Source organism: Triturus cristatus, chromosome 3_1, assembly GCF_964204655.1.
Source record: "Triturus cristatus chromosome 3_1, aTriCri1.1, whole genome shotgun sequence".
NCBI lineage: Eukaryota > Metazoa > Chordata > Amphibia > Caudata > Salamandridae > Triturus > Triturus cristatus.
Genome location: NC_140583.1, coordinates 1046769450 through 1046793357, shown reverse-complemented (window position 1 = coordinate 1046793357; position 23908 = coordinate 1046769450). Strand labels below are relative to the sequence as shown.

General features: G+C 42.7%; 1 protein-coding gene across 1 annotated transcript in view; it reads left to right on the top strand.

The window, feature by feature from the left end:
- HOATZ (HOATZ cilia and flagella associated protein) overlaps window positions 1-23908 on the top strand; it is a 162093-nt gene that overhangs the window by 25462 nt on the left and 112723 nt on the right. The window contains exons 2-3 of the mRNA XM_085645810.1: window positions 1718-1756; window positions 10372-10442. Coding sequence (XP_085501936.1) covers window positions 1718-1756; window positions 10372-10442 — 110 coding nt within the window. The remainder of the gene's footprint in view (window positions 1-1717; window positions 1757-10371; window positions 10443-23908) is intronic.

Below are 23908 nucleotides of genomic sequence, written 5' to 3'. Positions count from 1 at the left end.
AAACTGTCTGTTCGCATTGAGAAAGCTGCTACTCGAGTAAAAATCTACTTGAGCAGCGGAAAGGAAGCAGTGCCCGCTTGCGCTGTGCCTGGTGCCGTTTGCGATGATTGCACAGTGCAGACAAGCAGCTGGAACTGAAGTTCACAGCGAACAGCATTTATCCAATGCACTCCGCCTCTTGTGGAGCTCCGCGTAGCATGGTGGAGTGTTTTTGCACTTCGCGGTGCTCCGCGTATCAGAACTCCGCGAACTCCGCCCAGGCCTACTTTTGTTTAGTAAAGCTTTGCAAGTACTTCATTTTCATCCATTGCTACCGAATCCCATTTCACTGACTGGCATGGCGTCTGACAATTAATTTCAGGTGAAATTGGAGGCACGTGGAATTAGACCAATCCCTTTCCAAAATAGGGACACTCGCTGGTCTACAAAGTATCACCAGAGATTGCAAAGTGGTTTACTGCTTATAGTATATGAATATTGTGTTCCTTTCTGATTTCATGTATCCTTGTCGAGCAAGAATCTCTATGAATTTAGCAAAGCACAGAATTGTATTTGACGCAGCTTAGGCCAAGTTCTTTGTTACAAAGGCCATACTTCTTGTGAAAGATTCCTGTTTGACCTTGACCCTTTTAGAGACCCCTACCTTCTTCATCCCACTTAAAGCCCGCGTTTATATATGGTTTCCGTGATTTTCTTTGTAACAAATAGTTGTTATGAAGAATGAAGACGCACCTTCTGCACCTGAAATAAGGAGTTTGCAACTTGAAGAAAACTGGTATGCCAACAATTGGGACTGTAACTGATAAACTGATCATAACCGCGGGAAACAGTCGGAACAACACGGGCTGAGCCACTCGTATTCCGACAACGCAAGCGCTGCCACGCTTGCTTTAACCATGTATATGCCTTAACCGCGCATATGCGTGGTTAAGGCAGTGCGGTGTTCTAGCAGCTGCTGGGCGGAAACTGGTAGGATCGGGAGAGGGTGCAGTGAGATAAGTGGTGCTGGGGCCAGGTTTTGGGGGGGTTGGGGTACTTTGTAAGGGTTGGGGGGTATTTTTCAGGGCTGCGGGATTGAGGTAGGTTTCAGGGCTAAATGGGGGGGTTGGGTAGTTTTTGGGGCTTAGAGGAGAGCAGGGTAGCGTGCCAAAGGAATATGAGTAGTTGGGACTTGTGTGGTTAAGACCGCGTGGATCCGGCATGCGTAGTAAACACATGCGTTTCCACCACACAACCCATTAACACTTCTTACTCTACCATTTTCTCACTGAAATTACCTTCCTGCTAGCTTACTAGATTATTCCAATCAAGGAATAAGGCTGAAAATCATGAAGCATGGTCAATGTGGGCGTCACTGAAATTGCTAAATCTATACACCGCCTTAAAATTCAAATTTTTTTACAGATTGAGAAATGTGCTCAACTGTCCAATAGAATATGTTGATTGGAAAGGTTTTTATAATGGATGAACAAGGAAATATACTTGACAATTCCACTAAAGATTGAAAGAGTAGTTATTCATAGCCTGATGTGCTTCTAATGCAACTTGCTCATCATTTTACTTTATTTTACGTAGTACAGTTTTGCTTGTGTTATTGTTTCATATATTGCTGCAGGGTACTACTGGTTTATTTTCTGTCATTTTAGGTTTTCTGTATTCTTTGCAGAAGTTTTGTGTTTTTAATTTGCATTTTAATTTTCCATCTTATTATTTCTAGAAATAAATATTACACCCCAACTTTCACCATTAGATCAAAGTAAGTATTAAACTAAATAGATTTTTCTGAATTCAGTGTTGCTTGTTTTTTTTCTCCAATATCTGTAATGATTTTCATATGCAAATATGTGTGAAATGTTATATGATGAACACTGAAGAGTAACATTATTATCTCTTACCTATGCTAAACTGCTACATCAAGTAATTCATTAACTAGTTACTTCAAGGAGTTTTCCCAATCTTTTAATTAATACCAGCGGGAGGTTAATATTTTCTGAAATAAAATGTAGATCTCATGATGTCCAGCCTCGGACATAGAAGGCCGAATCCAAACAGATTCTTCAAGATATCTGCATAAAATGAATCTAAGTGATCCTCGTGTACACAGTGGTTATTTGGACCTACCTTCAATACCTCTATTATAGTCCAGTCTAGAGAGCAGTGCTTATTTTGTAAAATAATAAGTGCCAGGGCCCTGACCACGAGGCCACTGCAGCTTGCACCAACCATCGCCCCTGTCATTGCTGCCAAAACAACTACTAACCATCTTTCTTGCAACAATTCAGATTATTCCAGGTCCTCAAAGCTAAAGGAATGGCTGGGGCGGCAGATATTAGTCATTTTTAATGTATATTGTATTCATAAACAACTGTTCTGCTCATCTCTAAATTAGATAAGCAGTGCCACCATGTGGCAGACTGTCGCAAGTGCTGTGTTGACAATTAAGTGCCAGTGCTGAGCACTGGAAACCAATTAAGGGCCGGTCCAGAGTACTGGAAACCACTGGCTCAAATTAAGTGCGGCTAGTGAGGCTGTAAGATTGTGCATAGTCAACTTTCTTAATATAGAAAGACCAAAGAATAATGACTCAGTGTGCCCCACCAGCAGTCAGTAAAGACTCAAAAAGATTTAGAGAGCAAAAAAACAACTGGTGATATTTTTGATGCTGTGGCACTAAAGCCAACATACAAACATGCAAACAAGATTATACAGGTGGACCCTATGTGTGCTGTGTTTTTGCTCTATGGAAAGGTTTCTCATATGCAAGTAATAGGCAAGTTTTAATAGAACGTGTAGAATTGGAAAGCCTTTCGCAACCACTATGAATTTAATTGGACCCAAGACTAATTAAGCCATTTGCCAACTTTGGGCTCCAACAGTTATTGAAAGCAATCTATTGGTGAGGGATAGGTTTGTAAGCGTATCAAGCAAGCTTGTGTACCTCGTTCATAGTTGCAGTTTTAGTTGGTGGAAATAAAGACATGACAGTTTGTCCTTAAAGCAGGAACGTGACATGGAAAGTAAACATTGAGCACATTTGCAGATACAAGATAGCCAAGGGCGTATCTTGAGCTAAATGTTAGGGAGTGTGAGTCTGAGATTTTCCAACAATCAACAAATAACCGATTTTAAACCACTCCATCCCCGCACTGTGTGAACTCTATTGGTCTGTAATATAATCCGCTATCCTATATATCAAATATACAGGCATAGCGTTTATTCACAGCTCTACAGTTCAGCTCTGCGGTTCGCTGCCATGTGACTGTGGTAACAAATCGGAAAGCATGCGTACATAGCTACCAAATCAGTGCTTAATTTGTAAACAATAAGTGCCATGGCCCTCATCAGGAGGCCACTGCAGATTGCACCACCCATTACTACTGCCAGCGCTGCCAATAACAATACCAACCACCACACTCCTACAAGTGTGAAAATTCAAACTATTCCAGGCCCTCAAAGCTATAAGAATGTCTTGGGTGGCAGGTAATAGTCATTTTGAATGTATGTTTAATCAATAAACAACTGTTGATGTGCTTTACTCTAAATTAAACAGACAGCATCACCATGTGGCTGGCTGTCATAGGCGCCGGTGTTGAAAATTAAGTTCTGGTGCTGAGCACTAGAAACCACCGGCTCAAGTTATGTATTGTACCAAATGTACCCTAACCGTACCTGAGTCCCCAAGACGGTGCAGACTTTTTGCCAACAGCACTTTGCATGCTGGTATTTTTATGACCATGCATTTACAAGAGAAAGCATAATTGCAAGTTCCAGACTGCAAAGTGTGTTGTTCATTGCTATTGCCTGGCTACCAAGTGGCTTCAAGCCATGTGTGACAGTCCCCCCCAACACCTTCAGCTGACGGCTTCTTACCCAAAAACACTTTCCATGCAGCGATTGAGGCCACTTACATTGTAAAAACAAAACTACAAAACCCAGGATGCATTTTGTTTGCTGAAATGTCGAGATCACCTGAAGGCATTACAGAGAACATGAGGCCACAGGTATGCACATGTTTAAAATACTATTTGATTGCATTGAGTATTTACCGAAATGCATGTTCAAGAAACCTTCTCCATCTGTCAACAAAATAGCTAAGGAATGTAGACATTTGCCCTTGACCTCGGTTGAGATCTGCCAGCTGTGAACACCATGCCAACCGAGGTCAGTAAATTGATCACCGTTGGGTACTAGGAGTGCTTGTTATTTATAATGTTGTGAAGTATGGATGTATGAAAACTATCTCAGTCAACTCACGCTTATTTGGAGGTAAGATCTTCACCTACCTACCAGAAAAAGAGCTGCCCCAAGACTTCTATGGGGTCACCCGCTCAATAAACCTTTCTCGCCTTCCATAAATGCAGTCACTTTCACATTCACCTGACTTCACCGTTCCTACTGCTGTGTGCGCCTCCTTTCTCCAGTGTCCATGTCCCTATCCTGAGTCCTGTCTCCTTGTCCTGAATTTGAGCATTCCTGTCCCCATGCCTCCTTTCCCCAATGTTTGTCTTGTCCTATTTTGGTGTCCCTAGCTCCCTGACTCAGCATCTGGTACCCCCAGGGCCGGACTGGCCGTAGCGGGCGTTTCCCCAATGGGCCGCCAGGGTGGGGGACAGTTTTGGACCCTTGGGGGGCCGGTTTGTTACCGTGGCCTGGCAATATTGGCCCCCTGTAACAAAATCGGCCGAAACCGGCCCTAGCAAACAGCTCCGGCCGCACACACACCCTCTGCCTTAGAGGGGCTGGCCTAGATGTTTGCCAGGGCCGGTTCCTGTTCCCATTCCAGCCCTGGGTACCTCATAATCCAAGGTCCATGTACAGATGTAGAAGATCTATGCCATTCCAGTGCCCTAGTCTTCCTGTTCCAAGGTCCCAGTCTCTGTGTTCCAGTTTCAAGGCCTGATTTAGGTCTTGAGGGACTGGTTACTCTGTCACAACGGTGTCGGATATTCTGTCCGCCGAAATATAAATCTCATTATATCCTATGGCATTTATATTTCGGCAGTCGGGATATCCGTCGCCATTGTGACAGAGTAACCCGTCCGACAAGATCTAAATCAGGTCCTTAGTGTCTCCTTGTCGTGATGTTTTGTGCTTCCTAGAACAAGAGCCTGCTTACCCCTGACTCGCTGTCCCCCTCACCATATACCCCTGTTTGTGCCTCTCTCTCATACATATTATGTCTCTCTGTCTCTGGTAAGTGGTGGACACTGCCCACGGGCAGTGTCTATCATATACTCTTTACTTGTTAATGAGGCTAGGTTGAAAAGAATGTTTGTCTATTTATGCATTGATTTGTTGCGACTATGGTGATGGTCAACAACAAGAAAATAGAAGTTAGAGTTACTTTTCCTATTGTTTTTTTTAAAAACCTTTAGTTTTCAGTTTTACCAAACAACACATAAGCAAATCAGAAGTCAGTGATATGCAATGATATTACACATGTAATGTAGGATGACATTTTGATAGACAAGTTCATGTGCAATTGATCTGCAGTCCCCAACGTGGGGAAATCAGGCATTACGCTCTTGTGACCCCCCACCCTCCACAGTGCCCTCGCAATCTGAACCCTCCGTGCTCTCCACACAGTCCCAGACCTCTCTGCAATCATTTGTTCGTGTCATCACTGTCTTCCGACACCATATCCGAGTTCGGGTCCAGTAATGTGGTAGACAGGTCTCTCCACTCAGTTAGGTCATCCACCATCCTTTCATCGCACCTGTTGAGCTGCATGTGAGTCTCCTCCGCTAGGGACCACTCCTTGGTATCCTTGTGCCATTGTGGTATCTCTGGTGCCCTCTGCCCCATCCATGAGATAGTTTTGATAGGACCGGATTCTTGCCTTCCTTATAATCTCCAAGAATCCTCTCAGGTCGCCAGGATCTTTTTATCTGCTAAATAGTGTAGAGGGGAGGAAATTCAAATCTCAATACATAATTAACAGAATCAAATTTCCGTTCCAAAGGACCACTGACTCTGAAAATAAATGGTCACTAATACAAAGGAAATTCTACGTAAGAGTCTCATTCAACTCAGAATAAGAAGGATAATCAATTCTAAAAGCATCAATAAAACAATAGTTAGTCCAATCTCTACATCTGAAATCATTCGCCTAAAAAAGAAAAAAACAGTTAGTCTATCCCTACTCTATCTCTAAGGTGACATCCCTACTTAGCATTTCCCTCCTAGGCAAGAGTGTAAAAAGGTGTCAGAAGTGAAGACTTCCTTAGAAGTACATTCACTTAGTCAGAGCTCGTTCTAAGATGCTCCTTCTAGCTTCCCATCTAAACCTCAACTGCCCAACCCTCGGGGCACTGTCCCTAATACAAAATCCCCAAAACGTAGAACACGCCCTTCGGCACACCTCTTCAGCCAGGTCTTCTCCCAGTACTTTTCCAGTGAAACTTGTACTCCATCCAACGACGGTTAGCTTGACCTTGGGTTCCAGGCACCTTCTCCGCTGAAAGTATCATCTGTAAATTCCAACGTACTCCCCTGTTGGCTTTTCGTACCATTCTAACTCCTAAAACAAAGACCTAGTCTCTCTCACGAGCTAAATGTTCTTGCACCTGCAACAGAAACATGGGAACGAAAAACTTTTCACTTCTCTAAGATTTTCCATTCTCCCGAAACCCAAAGCCTTTACCAAGGAAAATAATTTTCGGCCTACAACGTTTAGCTAACAAGAAATGAACAGGCCTTTCTCTTTACTGTATATGCGATCAGGCCTTTACACTGTTAAACACACTCCTAAATCACACTTTAAGCATTAGTTTCATTACTCCTTTATACGTGAATAAGCAGACTACACGTGCAACGTTAATGTGGTACATGTTTAAACCTAATACATTGCATTACAGAAAAAAGCAAACACTATGCGTTGACTAAAATACATTTGCAGTGAACTACGACATTACTCTTCATAAAAAAACATGATTACATTTCTAGTCACACTTCTATTAAACAGATTCTAGTGATACATTTTATGTCACACCTAAATACTACTTCGATTAATATGTGGGTGCGGACTAGTGAATATGATGCACCCCTACAAAATTTCAGAATAACGTGGCGCTCTATCAGTTTCACTCCATCACCTTAGACTAACACCAATTGCAGGAACTTATACTGCATTTTCTTGCCCTTCGGACGCTTAATGTTGCCCAGCAGGCAACACTGCGGGGTGCATGTCATGTGTAGCTGCTAACCCTGTTTATGTCAGTGACCACCTGAGTCCAGCAGTCTTGTACCTGCCTTCACTGCCAAGGTAAATGCAGGAAGTCTGCATCTCCCTCCCCACAGTGGGGACAAGTATTAGCTCGGGTTGGGCATATACGATGCAGGTCCCTGGGTGTGAAATGTCCTGTGAAGAAAATTATAATGTATCAGTTGAAAGCGATCATTACATGAAACAGTGTGTGTAAGCTTGTTAACTCGCGACCAGTCCCTGGTTCTCGGTTCCCTAGGGGACATCTAGATCAATGTCCCAGGCCGTGCGGGCCCGCAGAGGAGGCCCCACCGCATCCATGCGCATGGCTCTGTACAACAGTGTAATTAAATGGCAGCCTGAACCACAGGATAGAAGGATTCCCACGGTTTACGTAGGTGCAGGCGCTGCAGGGCAGCATGGCCAGGTTGCCCTGGAAATTTCGTCAAGGCCAGCTAGAGAATTCTTGGCAGGCATCCTCTAAGGAGATAACAGTCTCCCTGGGTATAGATCCCCCTTCATCCTTCCATGGTCTTAAGGACAAACCCTCCATCATCTGCCAGACCGGTTTCAATCCCCAAACTATAGGTTCTCTATGGAAAGTGGCCCGTCTCAGTACTACCTGAGCGAATCGTTGCCAAATTGCCGTCTGCCTGATTATGTATGGAATGACAGCTGGGAGTCCGGCACCCTCCATCAGTAACTACGGAAACCGTTCCACTGCAATTCTGCTAAACAATAGATGTTTTTCCCAATAATCTCTTGGGTCCAGCCAGCAGTCCGCATACTGAAGATAGGCAGCATAGTAATACAAATCAAAATGCGGAACCTCCAGCCCCCCATCATATACCGTCTAGTCATTGTCACCAAGGCCACTCTACTGTTCCGACCCACCCATAATAGCGAGATAAGGGTGGAGTGTAGTGGCTAAAAAACCCTTGAGGGGAGGGGGCACAATGAGTTCTGCAGCACATACAGGCATCGGTGGAGGAGAACCATTTTTGCAATGTCCATCCTCCCCATCAAGATGAGCGGCAGTGTGTTCCAGAAGGTCACTGATTACCTTAATGCAACCAGGACCCTGTCAACAGAGTTGTAGCTGCAACTTCCATGTGTACACTATCTTAATCCCAAGGTACATAAACTGAGTTGGCCACCAGCGAAGTTCCAGCACAGATAAGCGGTCTATCGGGATGCCGACTAGTGAGGAAATAGGGAAAACCAGGGATTTGTTGCGGTTAACCAGAGACCTGAAATTTTCCCAAAGTCATTCAGAATCGGCAGCAGTCTCAGCACGGCATTTCGGGGGGAGTAGAGATAGAACAGGGCGTCGTCGGCATAGAGGGAAATGACATGCAGAGTGCCCCCTATTAGTATGCTATAGTCCTGCAGCTCCCTGTGTACCCAAATCGCTAAGGGCTCTATTGCGAGGGTAAATAAAAGCAGTGATGACAAGGGGCAGCCCTGCCATGTACCGTGACCCAGCATACATGGCTCTAAGTGGCATCTCCCCACACATACCCTTGCATCTGTTTCTGTGTAAAGCAACTGATACAGCCACAGAACCGTGGGCCAAAGACCATAAGCCTCTGTACCTCGAGCAGATAGCCCCAGTCCATCGTCTCCAGGCTTTGTCCAGGTTAATCGTGATCAGACACAGCTCCTCATCCCGTGCAGGACATGAGTCAGTCGTCGAAGGTTTATGCTGTTGCTGCAATCTGGGATGAAGCTGCACGTGCCCTCATAGACCATCTGCATCATATGGGGCATTAAACGGGAAGCCAGTGACTTGAAAAGCACTTTCACATCAGAATTAATCCACATGAGAGGCCTATAAGCAGTAGGGTTGTCTGTAGCTTCCCCGGTTTCAGTAGCATGTATATTGCGTCCTTTCACATGGTTGGGGGCAGTATCCCTACCTCCATGGCTTCTAAACAAAACCTCCTGGGGGTCCCGCATTGAAGGGGCTGAGTATGCCTGATAGAATTCCGCCGGGAGCCCATCGCTCCCAGGAGTCTTAAACCGCAAAAGCGATGTTAATGCTGTCCTAACCTCTTCCAATGCTATTGGCTCATTCAAGGCTTCTATCACGACCGGCCCAAGCCCAGGAATGGAGAGCACGTATGGGGGACTATAGTCAGGTCTGCAGGATAGACTTTTTTTTAAAGTGTGTGCGAAACATGTCTACAATACCCGCCCTGGAGGTGATGAAGCCACTGCCTGGGGTGGCCATAAGTGTTGTGATCTGCGGTGAATGTTCTCTATTAAGGATCCAGGCCAGAAGCAGCCACCACTTATCGTCCTCCCTGTGAGGTCTTCGCCGATATTGTTTCAAGGTATACTTATTGAGTAGATTCCAAATATCCGTTATGCGCCCTCAAACCATACGCTCCTCCCTGAGTGTATCGGCTGCAAATGGGTAAGCTGTCTGTACCTCGGCCAGGGCTGTCCCTCCCTAGGTAATTCAGCCTGTAGTTGTACTTTTCCTATTGTAGTTTGATTACATTTATTGAATATTTAACTCAAAGAAAAATATACATCGGTTTTTAAAAATAAAATATTGCATTTAAAAGGGTGACAGCATGTAGAAGGGAAGGATGTTCACAATATTGTATTAAATTGTTCATTTATTATATTGTTGACCCTATTTCAAAAATGATGATATTTTTGAAATTTGTTTTTATATCACTTATTGTGATCTCTTTTTACACAATCGTAAGCATTTGATAGTTCGAATCAGTGTTAATTTTGAATCCGTTTTGTCACTAATATTATAATTGAAAGTGTTAGTATTTACTTTTGAGGTCTCTATAAGTGTTATTTGAAGTTAGAGTCTGATTGCAAAATCCAATATGACTCAAGTCTTGCTTGAACTGTAAATTATGTTAGTTCTGAATACCATTCTAATATTTAAATGCTGTATGTCTGCACTGATCCAGTTCTTATGTAACTAACAGCTCATTGTCCCATTTACATAAGATTGTATACTTTGACCTCTGTCTTCACTTTGTCAGATGTGTGGGTGTGTGTGGGAGCATGCCCTCCCCCCCCCCCCCCCCCATCCCTCCATTTCCCTTCTTCGCCATCAGGAACGACTGATCTTGAGACTAAGTGACCGATTTATGAAGAATTCTTACCTCAGATAGCTAAAAAAAATTGTTTTTCAGAAATTGAACAGATTCTTTTGGAAACTCAGAAAGCACTAAAAGCAGAAGAGAAGGCGTATTATCTTGAAAAGGTACTGCTACAAATATTCAATAACTAATACAATATTTTTTAATCCATGCTATGGAATAAATTATCATTTGAAATGATGCAAATTGTTCCACTGTCGCGGGTGATTAAATATTAAATCAGAATGTCATAGGAAATTCAATGTTTACTACTAATTATGGCAATTAATTTCCATTATTTCATGTTGTGGGAAGCTATTACTCTTTTGTTTAGAATCTAATCTGTTTGGTAATTTGTGTTCTGCATAATTTTCTTTTGTGTTTTTTTACAATTTGAAACCTGAATATGAATGAGGCCTACTTTGTTTATCTATGTTATTAACACTAAACATTATTATACTATGGAATATTTAGGGATGGATTTTGCTCTCATGTTTGGTTGCTCTTTTTTTAATCTTAAAGTATGATTTTTTAAACCTGATCCTATGATGTGTGTGTTTCTTTACAGCCTCCCTTTTTAGGTCTAACTGTTGAAACAGCTATACTGGTCTCACCAGACTACTGTTTTTCCCAAAAATCCTACAAAATATATACATTCATGGAGGAACTTCTGTTGAGCGGGCTTCATCCATTGCTCTTTTAAATTGCTATTCACATGTTGCTTCCACCCACCTACTGCATACAGCATATAGAGTGGGTCAGTAGGTCAGCCTGGCTTACACGTTGGCTTTTTTCACTTTCAGTGACTGCACACATTTTATCACATTGTTTAAAAATTGATCCTTTCTCTTCAGTTGCAAAACTGGTTCAAAGTGTATTTTATTAATTTCATTTTTTATTTTAACTTAAATACTGGCTATTTATTTTATGTGCAGTCTTTATAAAGTTATTGTTAGTAAGAGTTTAAGTGACATTGCAAGATTGTGCAGCTGTCTGCAGATTGAATGCCCTGATTATTTTGTGGTTCATTCCTTTCTCCTGCACAAATAATAATACTAAAATACTGAAGCCACAAAAAGACTTGTTGTTTAATAAACATCACTAGTAAAACAGCCTTATTGGTGAATGTTTTTCAATGTAACATTTTATATTGCAAGCATTAGGCAGCCACGTTTAGGTGATTGCATTTTTTTTTCAGTTGTGGCATATACTTATCATTAAAAAACAAATTGCACCAGCTTGCGGAGACCAGACCGATTGGCTTTGCCAGTGCTTGTTTTCCGAAGATGGAGCCGGTGTGTTTTTGAGCAGTAAGCACGTAGCTGAAAAGGCAGGCTGTGTTCCATCAGCACTTTTCCCGCTTCTGCTCATGTCAAGGAGCCGAGTCCTCTGCACTGCAGAGGGCTCCCTGATGGACTCCTGTTTAACGCTGCTAGTTTGAGCTGCGCTGCAGTTAATGATGTGATCGATGGTGACAGTGTATTTAGTTAATGGGCAGGTCCATTCCTGTAAGGGGGATCCGGAGCAGGAAGATGAAGTGTCCCTGTGCCCTAAATCACTGCAGATATTGGCAGCTGTGAGAGGTGGTCAGGAAGCTGATAATAATGGTCGGACAAGGGATCCAACTTAGCTGGTATCAGTTCTGCCTCCAGGACGCCTGGTTATTCTCCCAGGTACTCCTGCCTTGTGTGTGCAACTGCAAGCAATCCTTTCTTTATGTGGAGAGCTATGCCTTCAGGTGTCCTCTCTTTTGTAAGATGGCCTCTAACACTTCCGGGGGGAGGTTATTTTTCTTCTCGCATAGGTTTAGCCTGAACTAAAGAGAATTTCCTGTACTTTCATTTCAGAAATGTGTTTATTTTTGTTTTACAAGTCACTAGGATTTGAATGCTCACGATCTCACTGAAATTTGAATTAGTTTTACATATATTTTTTTAAATAAGCCATACCTAGCTATATGCTGCAATTCACCACCCCTTTTATTTATTTCTATGTGATTTTGAATACCACATATTACGTTTCACAGTCATTTCAAAGGGCTTGGAGGAAAATGGAGCAGACAGAAAATGTGTCGGATGTTTGTGGCCTGAGGTGCAAAATGTGCGAGTTTAGCAAGGCTGGGGGCGGTATGAACGCTCGGGATGGTCCTGTGAGTCCCCATGGACTTTACACCTCAAAGAACAGTTGGGATTTGATTCAAGTCTGCGAATAAGTGCAATTTCAGATTTCTGATCATGCGCATTAGTGCAGTGCTTTCTTTTCAGTTTCAGATGTCCCATGCCAGGGCACAGAATAATATCCTAAACCACCTTATGCCGTGCCACGTGATTCGGTCCTAAATAATACAGAAATGCTGTCTTCGATTAAGAAACTAACACTAGAGGCAAAAGTGGCATTTTCCTGTTCTAACCCTCCTCGTTTAATAACCAAGCAATTTTTTAGGGCTTGTTTGCATTTTGGACCCACCAAGTGCCATTTTGATGGCACTTAGTAAGTGTACCCTAACCTCGCCTTGTGGAAAGGTGTTGTGTGGTGTGCTTGGAATGGATGGGAGCAGTGCAGCTAGCTTAAAAAAATAATGGTGGGGCGTAAAGGTGCATAGCTCACCATTAATTCGGGAGCTTCACTGGTGCAACACTGTACACGAGCAGGAAAAGGAAGGACTTCCTTCCTGCTCGTGGAACGCAACTCCATCCAATCCTGGAACTGTGTTCATGCTGTGAAAGCAGCTTCAGGATAGGTGGGAGCAGGCTCACCCTGCTCTCATTTTCAGGTTGGGGACCTGTGCCAGCAGCCCTCAGGCTATTACACAGCCTTTGGATTGCTGAGTCTACAGTGCGCATGTTGGGCTGGCCATCGCAATACAGCCCGCCAATCCTTAATGCGCACTGTAGACCAGTGTTATAATCCTGCATTTGCAGGATTCAGCCCTGTCCCTACCCTCAAGCTGTACACGGCACGAGCCGGTGTGGTGGCAAATAAATAAAACAACATTCACATGCCATTTTTTTTATTTGTGTTTGCTGCTGCGTTGGCAGCAGGCGAGGCAATGCTCCTCTGCTCCTGAGGAGGCACCACCCCTGGATGGGCGAAAGTGGAATGTGAAACTGGGTTCTCAAATTGATGATGAGGAATTGTTTGAATATTCTGGGTGGGGTATATTTGAACAAAGGCAGTCACATTGGTCGCCTGATGGCGACTATCCTTACCATTCTTTACTTCACGCTCTTCTTGCCGTAATAAATTTCCTTCACATCAGAAGCTATCATCACTGCTCTTCATTTACTCTATAACATAAGAGGCATGGATATGCAAAGCATTTCTCTACAAAGTATCTTTGAAAATACAGGTACCATTAATGAGTTACAATTTAAACAAGCTTGCGTCAAATCAGTTTATTCCAGATTGTGTATAGGAGTATGTACATTCCTGAGTTTAGTGTAAAACCTTAAGTAATTTTCGCCATATTATCCAACAGATTTGTACTCCAGGACTTGTAGTTGTACTTTTCCCATTACAAATACAGACTTAAAATACCCAGCATGAATAGTGTGGTTGGCAAAAATATCAAGGCAGGCTCCATGTGTCACCAAGTACATGTCCAAGAAAACAAAAAAAACTGATGAGTGAACTATTTTATTTAATCTCAGGCACTGGGGATTACTAGTGGCATGGATATATGCAAATCAGCCTTTATCTTGCTCCAATGGGACACGTCCAGCCTGAATTACCAAGATACATCCTTCTAAATGGGAACAAAAGGAACCGCAGACCTTAGTGAGCCTCCTTAGTGAAGTACTGTTTGAGCCCTGCAGAACAGCAACCATGGCCCATGTTTGGACATGCCTGTCACACATTTTTTAGGCCGGAAAAATATGTTTTTTAAAAAGTGATGTGGTGAGTGAAATTCTTAAATTAAGATCAGCCACTGGCAATTCCTTTAAGATGCCTTCCATTGCTCGTTGTGCTATGCAGTTAGGCAAAGCTCCCATGGCCCTGACCCAGTGGCCAAATTGCAAGCCCAAATTCCTTTAGAAAGGGAATGAAAACCAGCTTAGACCTGTTCCGCCTTGCTGGGCCTCATCTCTGAGTTGCTACTTGAGTCCTATGTCACAAAACCACCTGTCACACTTAGGTCATCTTAATCAGAAAAAAATAAAAGTGATGAGTGCAATACATGAATTAATCGCATCCACTGGTAATTACTGTAGGCCGCATTCAGTACATCAGGTTTCATTGCTTACCTTACCTCTATCGTCGAGGGTGGGCTGTTGGGAACTCCGCCTTGGTCCCACTCCAATAGCAATAGCTCAAACAGAACTATTAGAACTCATATGTAACTCCATATGTTGATCTTTGAAGCAGTTAGCACGCGTGAGCATGATTCTCTGTGAAAGGACTCTGAAGTAGCCACAAAGGATGGACTTCGGTGCTACTAAAATACTATAAATAAAGAACATATCCCTTAATAACTAAGTGTATGAGAACACGCAATGCTGTGTATTGTACATTATGAAATATACAGCAACCCAAATAAATTTCCAAAACAAACAGCTCACTCTCCTGCTGTTTATCAAGAGAGTTCGCCCTTGAACCAGGGTGCATAAAAGCTGGTACTCGCAGTGAAACATTCACTTTTTAGCTTCAGAGATTCATAGAAACAACTGTAAGGCCTTCGACAGGGCTGAGGGAGTTAAACGTTTGCTGCTGATATCTGCTGTATAAGACATGGTAAAGCCATCTCAGCTAGGGGTGGGCGGAATTTGCGAAATTCACTTTCGCAAATTATCGCGAAAATGTTAAAAATCTCCGCAAACACGCAGAAATATCGCGAAGATGCGGAAGTTTTTTTCCCGCCCGTTCGCGGTATGTTCTGCGTGGTCGCGGCTTGCCCACTTACCCATGCGGTTGCTCGCGGGCGCGGTCATCTTGTTTTCACTTGTCTCGCAGTGCATGATCGCGAAAAGAAAGACGTGACCGCGCGACGAATGATGTTAATGCGGGCGTGAACTGTCGCGAGACAGCGCAAATGGCTACCAACAATCCAACATCTCGTGGGGAACGCGACCGGATCGGGAAAACTTGTCGGCGAACGAGGGGATTCGGGTAAGGCGATCGCGCGCACACAAGAATGTATTATTTTAGAGCGCGAGCAAGCAAAAAATTTCCGGTAAAATGCGGATTGTGGAAATTTTGACATTTTCGCGCTCTCCGCGGAACGTGAAAATGTCAAATTATCGCAATTTCCGCGAGCGGAACGGCTTTTTAGCCCAGGCCTAATCTCAGCCTTCCACTCTTCCAAGGTCCATAAATTAAGTGCTTAGAAATAGAAGTGCGGTATGCGACATGTTATAATAATAACAAGTTCACAACTGTTTCGTTGTTGCACTTGCATTTATATAGTGCTTAATACCCCAGACAAGCTGCCAAAGTTAATTTGCGAACTAGTAGTGTGGTACTCTGTAATGTGGCCTCTAGTGATAGTGTTGTGATTGGATGCATGAGGACCACAGTTGTGACTGACCTTACAGTATTTTGTTGATGCCCCTTTGAGTGAATTTGATGCAAGGGAGATTGGAGGTTTAAGCATGAACACCCGAATGTATAGACCGAGTGTGTGAGTACACAGTGTGGCTTATGAGAGATGAATTTTAATGTTTGAGACTGCTCCAGTCGTGTCACAACTACTGTTGCTGCGCCTATGCTTGGGTGGAGCAGAGGAGAGTGATGGAAGACTGTAAATCACACTAGAAGCAAAATCCTATTGGGGAATATAATTGAGCAGGGTGGCAATACAGTGTGATGAGCACAGCTGAGTATGTCTCTCAGATGCCTAAAGTTGTCAAGCAAAAACACAAATCTAGACAAGGGTTCTACAGTGAAATTGCAAAAATATATCCTATTTTCTCGTTTAAGTCACTTATCCATCATATGGTGATTCTGATTGAGAATCGGGAACAGTGTAGCCCACTATACCCTGTTAGAGCATCTCTGCTTCCTGTTTCGCTTGACTAAAACATGGGGGAGGCATTTACAGTGGTCAGTTTCATTAAATGCTCCTGCGAGGCCAGAAAACCAAACAACTCCCAGCAGAGTAGTTCTTCTCCTGTACAACACCGCAGTGATTCCATCAGTTATATTGGACAAGTGTGGTTTGGGTTGGATCTATGAGGCCAAATTGCCTTTTAGTGCCTCTGCTTTTGAAAGGATTTTATTGAGTCGCTCTGCACACAGCAGGGCGGATTGTCTTGGCTCCTGAAATTGAATTCTAAATTCGGTCAAGGGAAGACGAACAAGCACTTCATGGATTGGATAACGAGTGATTATTTAGAAGGGGTCATTTCAGTAGTGACATTTAGGGCTCCTTCTTTGCAGCAGTGTGGTGTAGCACTCAAACAGTCATTTAAGGAAAGTATAGCACATTCAGAGTGACAAACTAAGATCAGAAGAACGATTATAAGCATAAATCCAGGTACAAAATCTTCAACATCAATGTAAAAAATGTAATTCCGTGTAAAATGCCTACTTTACTGTTAATAAATGGGAAAATTTTTCTTTTTGGAATGTTGATGGCGTTGGAACAGCGATACCGAATTCTGGTTAGTAGTTATACTTGAACAAAACATTGTTTGGATTTTGGACAGTGCCTTTTTATCTGTTCCTGAATTTGTAAATACATAAAAACCAACAATACTGTGGCTTATCTGATGATATACCGATTCCACAAGTCAAGACTAAGGCCTAATTATTATGAGTTTGGTGGTTTGGGAGCGGGGCAGCACGCCACTGCTCACCTCCCATACCGCCAAATCTCACCGGCGGCTGGACGGCATATTACAAGTTTTCTTGTGGTCTGGTGAGCGGTCCTTTGGCGTTTCCACAGTGGTGCCTATTAAAAAAGCACCGTAATGGGAGCGCTAAAGCCCGTTCCTGAACAGAGTGGATTGTGCAGTCCATGCCATGCCGGAAATGGGTTGCATGCAGACAAGGGGGCACACAATGTTCTCCCCCGCATGCATCCTCAGGCCATGAGGAAACAGGGGACTCTCTTAGTTTCCTCACAGTTTCATAGCAGGCTCACGGCCATGAAATCTGTGGCGGTGAGGAAACTCGTAATATGCTTGGCGGTGCTGCAGCAGCACTGCCAGCATGTTGTGGCACTCAGACTGCCGCGCCACCCCTGGTGGTTGTGGCGGTCCTAAGGTGGTCCTACCACTGGTGCAATGGTCCCTGACTGCGACCGCACCTTCACCGCGAGTTTGGCGCTCCTATGGACTGCCAACCCAGTAATTAGGCCCTCTGTCTCTCCTGGCCTACAACTACTGCATCTTGAGTTATGCAATCTGATCTCAACCAAACCCCACAAACCACAATGTGATGTGTTTGAGATGCTCCTATTACAATAAAGAGTTTTTCTACAAAGTACTTCACTGCTACTTGGAATGATGTTATAGCTACACCAAATGCCAACACAAAATATTCTTTGTCATCTAAAATTCAAAAGATGACTTTAAGCATACATCCATCTGTTTGGTCCTGTGTATACATTTTGCATTGTGATACATAATGCTTTGACCTTCTTTGACAGAAGTGATTATTTTTTTCCCCAGAATGACAATGAAATCCTAACTAACAAAATTGCAAGTTAACTGAAATCTAGGTATTGTTAGCTGAAATCTAGAGGGTGTAGTATCAATGCTTAATTTGTGCCGGTGGTGGGCACCTGCATTCGTTTCTGGGGACTGGAAAATTTTTCTTATTAACCAATCTAGTTGTAGACTGAGGACGGAAGGAAAGTGGTAAGGAAGTGAAATATATGAATATAGTGTCGAAGGGGGAAGCAATGATGAAAAACAACCCTCCGAGAGTTAGATAAACAGACAGGAAATATAGGTTTGTGAAAGAAAGAAGCCCAAGATGGAATCAGAACTTTATAGCCATTGTGAACGGCAGCTCTGGCTTCGGTAGCGGACTCCTAAGAAAACTTTCAGACCATGCACTTATTCATGTGTTTATTTATTTATTTATTTTTACAATTTAAGGACTGATTAAGATAACAGTGATGTGCGGGCAGTATGGGAGGAATTAGGGAAAAGACTTTTGAGTGTTGATGTAAAAAAAATCCAGGATAAAAGCATGATGGAAACAAGAGATGAAAAACAAGGGGAATGCATTGGACCTTTTGCATTTAAGCAATTTTTGATGATATATCTATTTTGTTGACTGACATTTCAGTTTATAGATTTCATCTTTGCTCCACGGTTAAACAGTTCATGGTCCCAGCTCCAGGTTCTTATCACATTTTACTTTTTTGGCAGAGATGTATGTTTTATATTTGTGTATACATCTCCTACTTCACGGAGCAAGAAATGGGTAAAAGTGAAAGGCGAAGAAGGAAGAAACAATGAAAAGGAAAAACAGGGGAGTTGTACTTGTATTAGATTTTCATGTAGGGTTTAAGGGCCGGATTACCAAAGTACCGCAAGATATTGGCAATAGGAATAGATGATAGAGTGGCATAAAAAATACGTAAAATGTCCTACTGAGAGAAAAACCAGAGGGAAGGCAATGTCTGTTTCTATTTTGGTGATTTTTGTTTGTAACATACTAACTCTGGATTATCCAGGTTGTACAAAACAGAGGCGATGGCAGGGAGTCCGAAGACTATGACGGTGACAGAGAGGAATTATAGACTTTTAGTTAATTTGCATAATGGATAAAGATGGTTTCATGGAGCGTAATACACGTGATATAATTAAATTTTGATATTCTGTAAAAGAATAATGTTCAATTATCCAGCAGCATTTTTAAAAACGCTATTAAAATATGCAAAACTCAGCATTTATTAATACTGTACTTGTAAGTAGTCTACAGGAGAAATATGTGACAGTTTGGGGCAGCCAGCCACAGCACTAATGTCTAAATGGCAAAAATAAAATGTGTTTTCTGTAAAAAAAAAAAAAAAAAAGACATAGACATGTGAAAGCAGCAAGCATTCTTTGTATTTATTTTAACACATAGGCTGTCAGTTTTCGGGTTTTCCGGTACTTTAACATTTATTTGACATTAATAGCTACATCTTGGCACTATTTTCTTTTATATGAAACCACTGACTTCCTTGGGAAATGTTAGGTGGACAGCACACTGAAATCAAATATGTGTGATTGCTATGCACACATATTAAAATTATCCATGATTGCTACCGAAAGTAGATATGTGATGCAATGTTTTCAATTTACTGTCACAACATTTTGAAATCCATGTCAACATACTTCAGGCAAAAAATACTCAAAGTATGTGGAAAAAGGCTACCTAAATAATACAAGTGTGAATTACAAATATACAAGAATCCTGGCCAGTGCCTAACTAAAACATAACTGATCATGTACATGCTTAACTAAACCCATAACCCTTAATCCTCCTACTTACCCCTCACCTTAAAACCAACAACACAAAATCCTACACCATTTAACTTTTCAAACGCCATCTGTTGGTTCCAAAGTATTTCCTCTTTACCCTTTTAATCAACCTCTGTCTATTCCCACTTTCATCCTTCCAAAAGCATATTTCTCAATCTTTCCATCACCCACCCTCACCCCTCCTTATGCTGGTTCACCCAATCAGTAGCAAACCAACCTGGAATTGAGCACTGTGTTTAGGAAATAAAAACCCACCATCCATAAAAACTCTTCTCAGAGGAGTTTTTTTGCCCCACCTGGGCCCCAACCGTCAACACTAAACCTCTGCTAGGAATGAAGTCAACTTGTTCCCTATTTCAATGAGATAAAATTTCATATCCATAAAATACAAATTCATCCCACCAGAACTAAATAAATGATGGTCCCTAAAACAAAGATACATCTTAGAAACCTCCATCTGACAGAAAACCCTTACTTGATAATTTACTTTACACCTATTCGGATGGCTTAGTACTTCCCACCAAACCCTCCTCGGGATCAAGTTGGTTCAAAAAACGGCTTAACTGCCGACAACCTCTTTATCTTCCTAAGATCCCTCTTCATACCTTTTAGCAAAATAACTTCCTTTAAATGTACCAAGTCATTTTCAGCTAAATGGATTAATCTGTACCAGAGGCGCAACTAGAGCCACATTTCGGGGGTGGGGAGAGCTACTAAAACCCTTTCAGCCTGATGGGCATTGCGCGCCTGATCTCTACCCTTGTACCACTAGTCGGTGTAGGAAGCAGTCATTCCCCTACATGCATTGTACCCTTTTAACACTATGGAATGTGTATCCATGTGGCATTGAGACTCTGCTGCATAACAAATGATCATTAACGTGCTTTTTTGGCTGTCTGTTTTATAAAAGAATGCTGGAAATCCACCCTCGGGTGAACCCTACTTCATTGCCAGGAATGAAACATTAAAACTAAGAATAGAAACATCACCACAGTGAAAATCAGTGAAAGTTAATCACTGGTTAGGTTGACCATACCTCTCCAAATCCCTAACATGCTTGGCTGAAAAAACAATATCAGCGGCCTCTGTTGATGTCCCGATCCTAAAAGAATGAGTGTCAAAATCCTCACCCCGCAGGGCCAGACTTCACAGCATGTGGTGTAATGCCATCAACACTTGAAAGCTAGACAAAGGTTCTCCATGTTTATGCATATAAACCTCTGTGGTCCACACCTTTGCCCATATTCAGAAAACACTGCTACCTTCTCATGGGGCAAAGAACCTCCTCCGAATGCTGCTTCAACTTCAACAGCCTTCGCATCCTTCTCTGATCTGCCTCCAACCTCCTTAACCAAACCCAAACCACCAAGCCACTGTACACTACATCCTACATTTGCAAGCCCTGACCTTTCTTAACACTTAACAGCTCTGATAGTTGGAGTAAACCAAATATTTACCACAACGTGCTTGAGGAAAACGAAGCTGCTTCTAGAGCATAAAAACACTATTATTGTTGCCACAATCTTCATCAACAATCCCAGTGTCCTCATTTTGCCAATTCTCACAAAATTTGTAGCTCAACCCTCTAAACTCCAATGTCCAATCTCCCCCACTGTTGATTCATTTCACTAAAACACTGCACTGAAAAATGCACTCCCAGCCATCTTAATTGCAATTGTCATCAGAGATGAGCCTCTCTAAATCAATAGGATAATATAGGTGCCAGCGTCATCCCTTCTCTTCTCTTGCTGCATGAGCCCACCATTAATCTCTATGGACCCCTAGACGAAAATTCTATCCAAAACTGCTTATTAGCTCTCCTGCTGGAAATTGCCAAATAGTTCTTGATCAACTGCATAACCCTTCCCTGCCTAGGTACCATAACCCCAGGGTCATCTTGCATTGATTCACTCCTGGTACCAGCCCAAGGAATCTCTTTCAATATGAACAAGACAAAGCATCTGCAATGTCATTGTGTACTCCCGGAACATGGCACACCCTTGAAACTACGTTGTAGATGAGATGGTGTAGAATGATAAATCCAAGCAACCACAACACCATCTCGTCCCTTAGTGATTGTCTGTCAACCTCTGCTAAATTATTAATATTTAAAGTCGCTTTTTTCTGAAATATGTCCCCCCACGAATGTAACATTCTAGGAACACAATGCTTCTCCCCTCATTTTGCCACTTATCCGCCCGTTTTTTCACAGTCCACGTTCCTTGTCAGAGCAGCCCAAAACTGCCAGCACAAGCTGTATCAGAAAAAAAGCTGTGTTGCCAAATCTGCTTCGTTGTCGAAAATGGCACAAATGTGTATTAACATTCTGCAAAAACCCAGCAGAAGACCTCATATGTGCTGTCACTGTTGCTCGAAGTCGAACTCTGATACACCAAATATATTCCAGACAATGGCAAGCCCAGCCTCCTACAACAGGTCCACCTTATTCCACCGTCCTATAGGCAAAATTGGTAGGGCCCAAAAGTATTTGACGTTTCCTCGCCTGCACCTTGCTAGTCATCAACGTTTCTCCACTCAAGAAAGCAGTTATGTCAACCTTCTCTTTTGGTATATTTTCCTGAATTGCCCTTGTGTCCATTTCAACCCCAAAAAATGTTTATTTTATTTTATTTGAGAAATGTTTCTAGTGCACCTTGACCCGGAGGTATTAGTGCACCTTACATTAAACCATGTACATGCACTGTTTCAATAATCAAAACAATTTGAAATACATAAGGGGAGAAAACAGGGTTAGGGTAAAGGGGTTGGCACAAGAGAAGTTCTTACAATTTCCCTGGGGCAAAGGAAGTGGTTAGGAAGGGGGTACTGGTGAAGGTATTGCATCGCCTTAAATGGCAGTTGAGTAGAGAAGATTGAGTCAAAATAGTAGGGCAGATATAAGAAAATGGAATAGCCCAAAAAGTGTTTAGAAAGATTGGCCTAGACATGCTTCCTGAAGGTGGTGAGAAAGGTTATCTTTAGCAGTTTTGGGTGAAGAGCATTCCATGCTAAGATACCACCTCCAGAGAAGGACTGTTTATGAACAGGAGTGGTCTTAAACTTGGGGATTTACAGTAGGAGCAGCTCTTGACTTCTCAGTCCCCTTGTGAAATCGACGATCGTAATTATGTTAGAATTTTCTACCATACGACTTAGCGGATCTATGTAAATGTTGAATATTGTGGGAGCTAGGATTGAGTATGTGGAGGCTGCACATTCTATATTTGAAGCATCCAGTGTGTATTCTCTAATATTTACTATATTGTGTCTATTTGTTAGACAGGATGAAATCCCGTTAAAGACCTTTCCTTTTATTTCTAGTTTTGTTCAACAGTTGGGAGACGCCGGTCATGGTCAATTATGTAAAGGGTGATCCTAGGTCTAGTTACACAATGAGACAAGCATTGCATTTGTCAACAATGTAGTGTAGAATCTGTAGACTTAATAGGTTATTGACAGTATCCTTATATTTGCATGAAGCATTACCTCAGGGGCCAGCTATTCCAAACCCACACCCCTTCCTTGGGGCTGGAGACCAGGAACCACACCAAACTCTCCCCGCTTTCTCTTCTTTTCGCCTGTAGCCCTCCTCGTCATGGACTGCCCCTTCTCCCATTAGTACCCCTTACCAAATGGTACCATCTGAACCAAGTCACCTCAGGCTGAGCTAGACCCACTCCCTATCTGCTACCTTGGCACACTTTACCCACATCCACCTACCAGCCCTCCTGGTATTTCCTGCTGTTCATTCCTGTAACAAGCAACTGACCACTCAGGCCCTGTTGGCCAAAGAAACGCAGTACCTAGTCCAAGCACTGCCCTCTCCCCCACCCACGGACCTTCCCTGCTGCTCCTCCAGCCTTTCTCCCCATACTGTTCTCCTTGCCCTGCCTCCTGTCTTCCCCTTCTTTTCTGCTCCCTTATCTCTCCAAAACCTCCTTAGACCGATCTAATAAGCCCCCACCACCTGCCCAATCCTCAAAACCAACTTTCTGCACCCCCCATCCTCTACTAAGTCCTCTATCCTCTTGAAACCTCTCCTTTGCCCTCTCAAGGATATTAAGTGTTTCACTGGTAAACACTCTTTTAGACCTTTCCCCTTCTCCCTATCCCTAAGTGGCAGGCTGTCTGCCACTTCCTTCGTCTGTGGCACCCACCTCATGGAAGTCCTT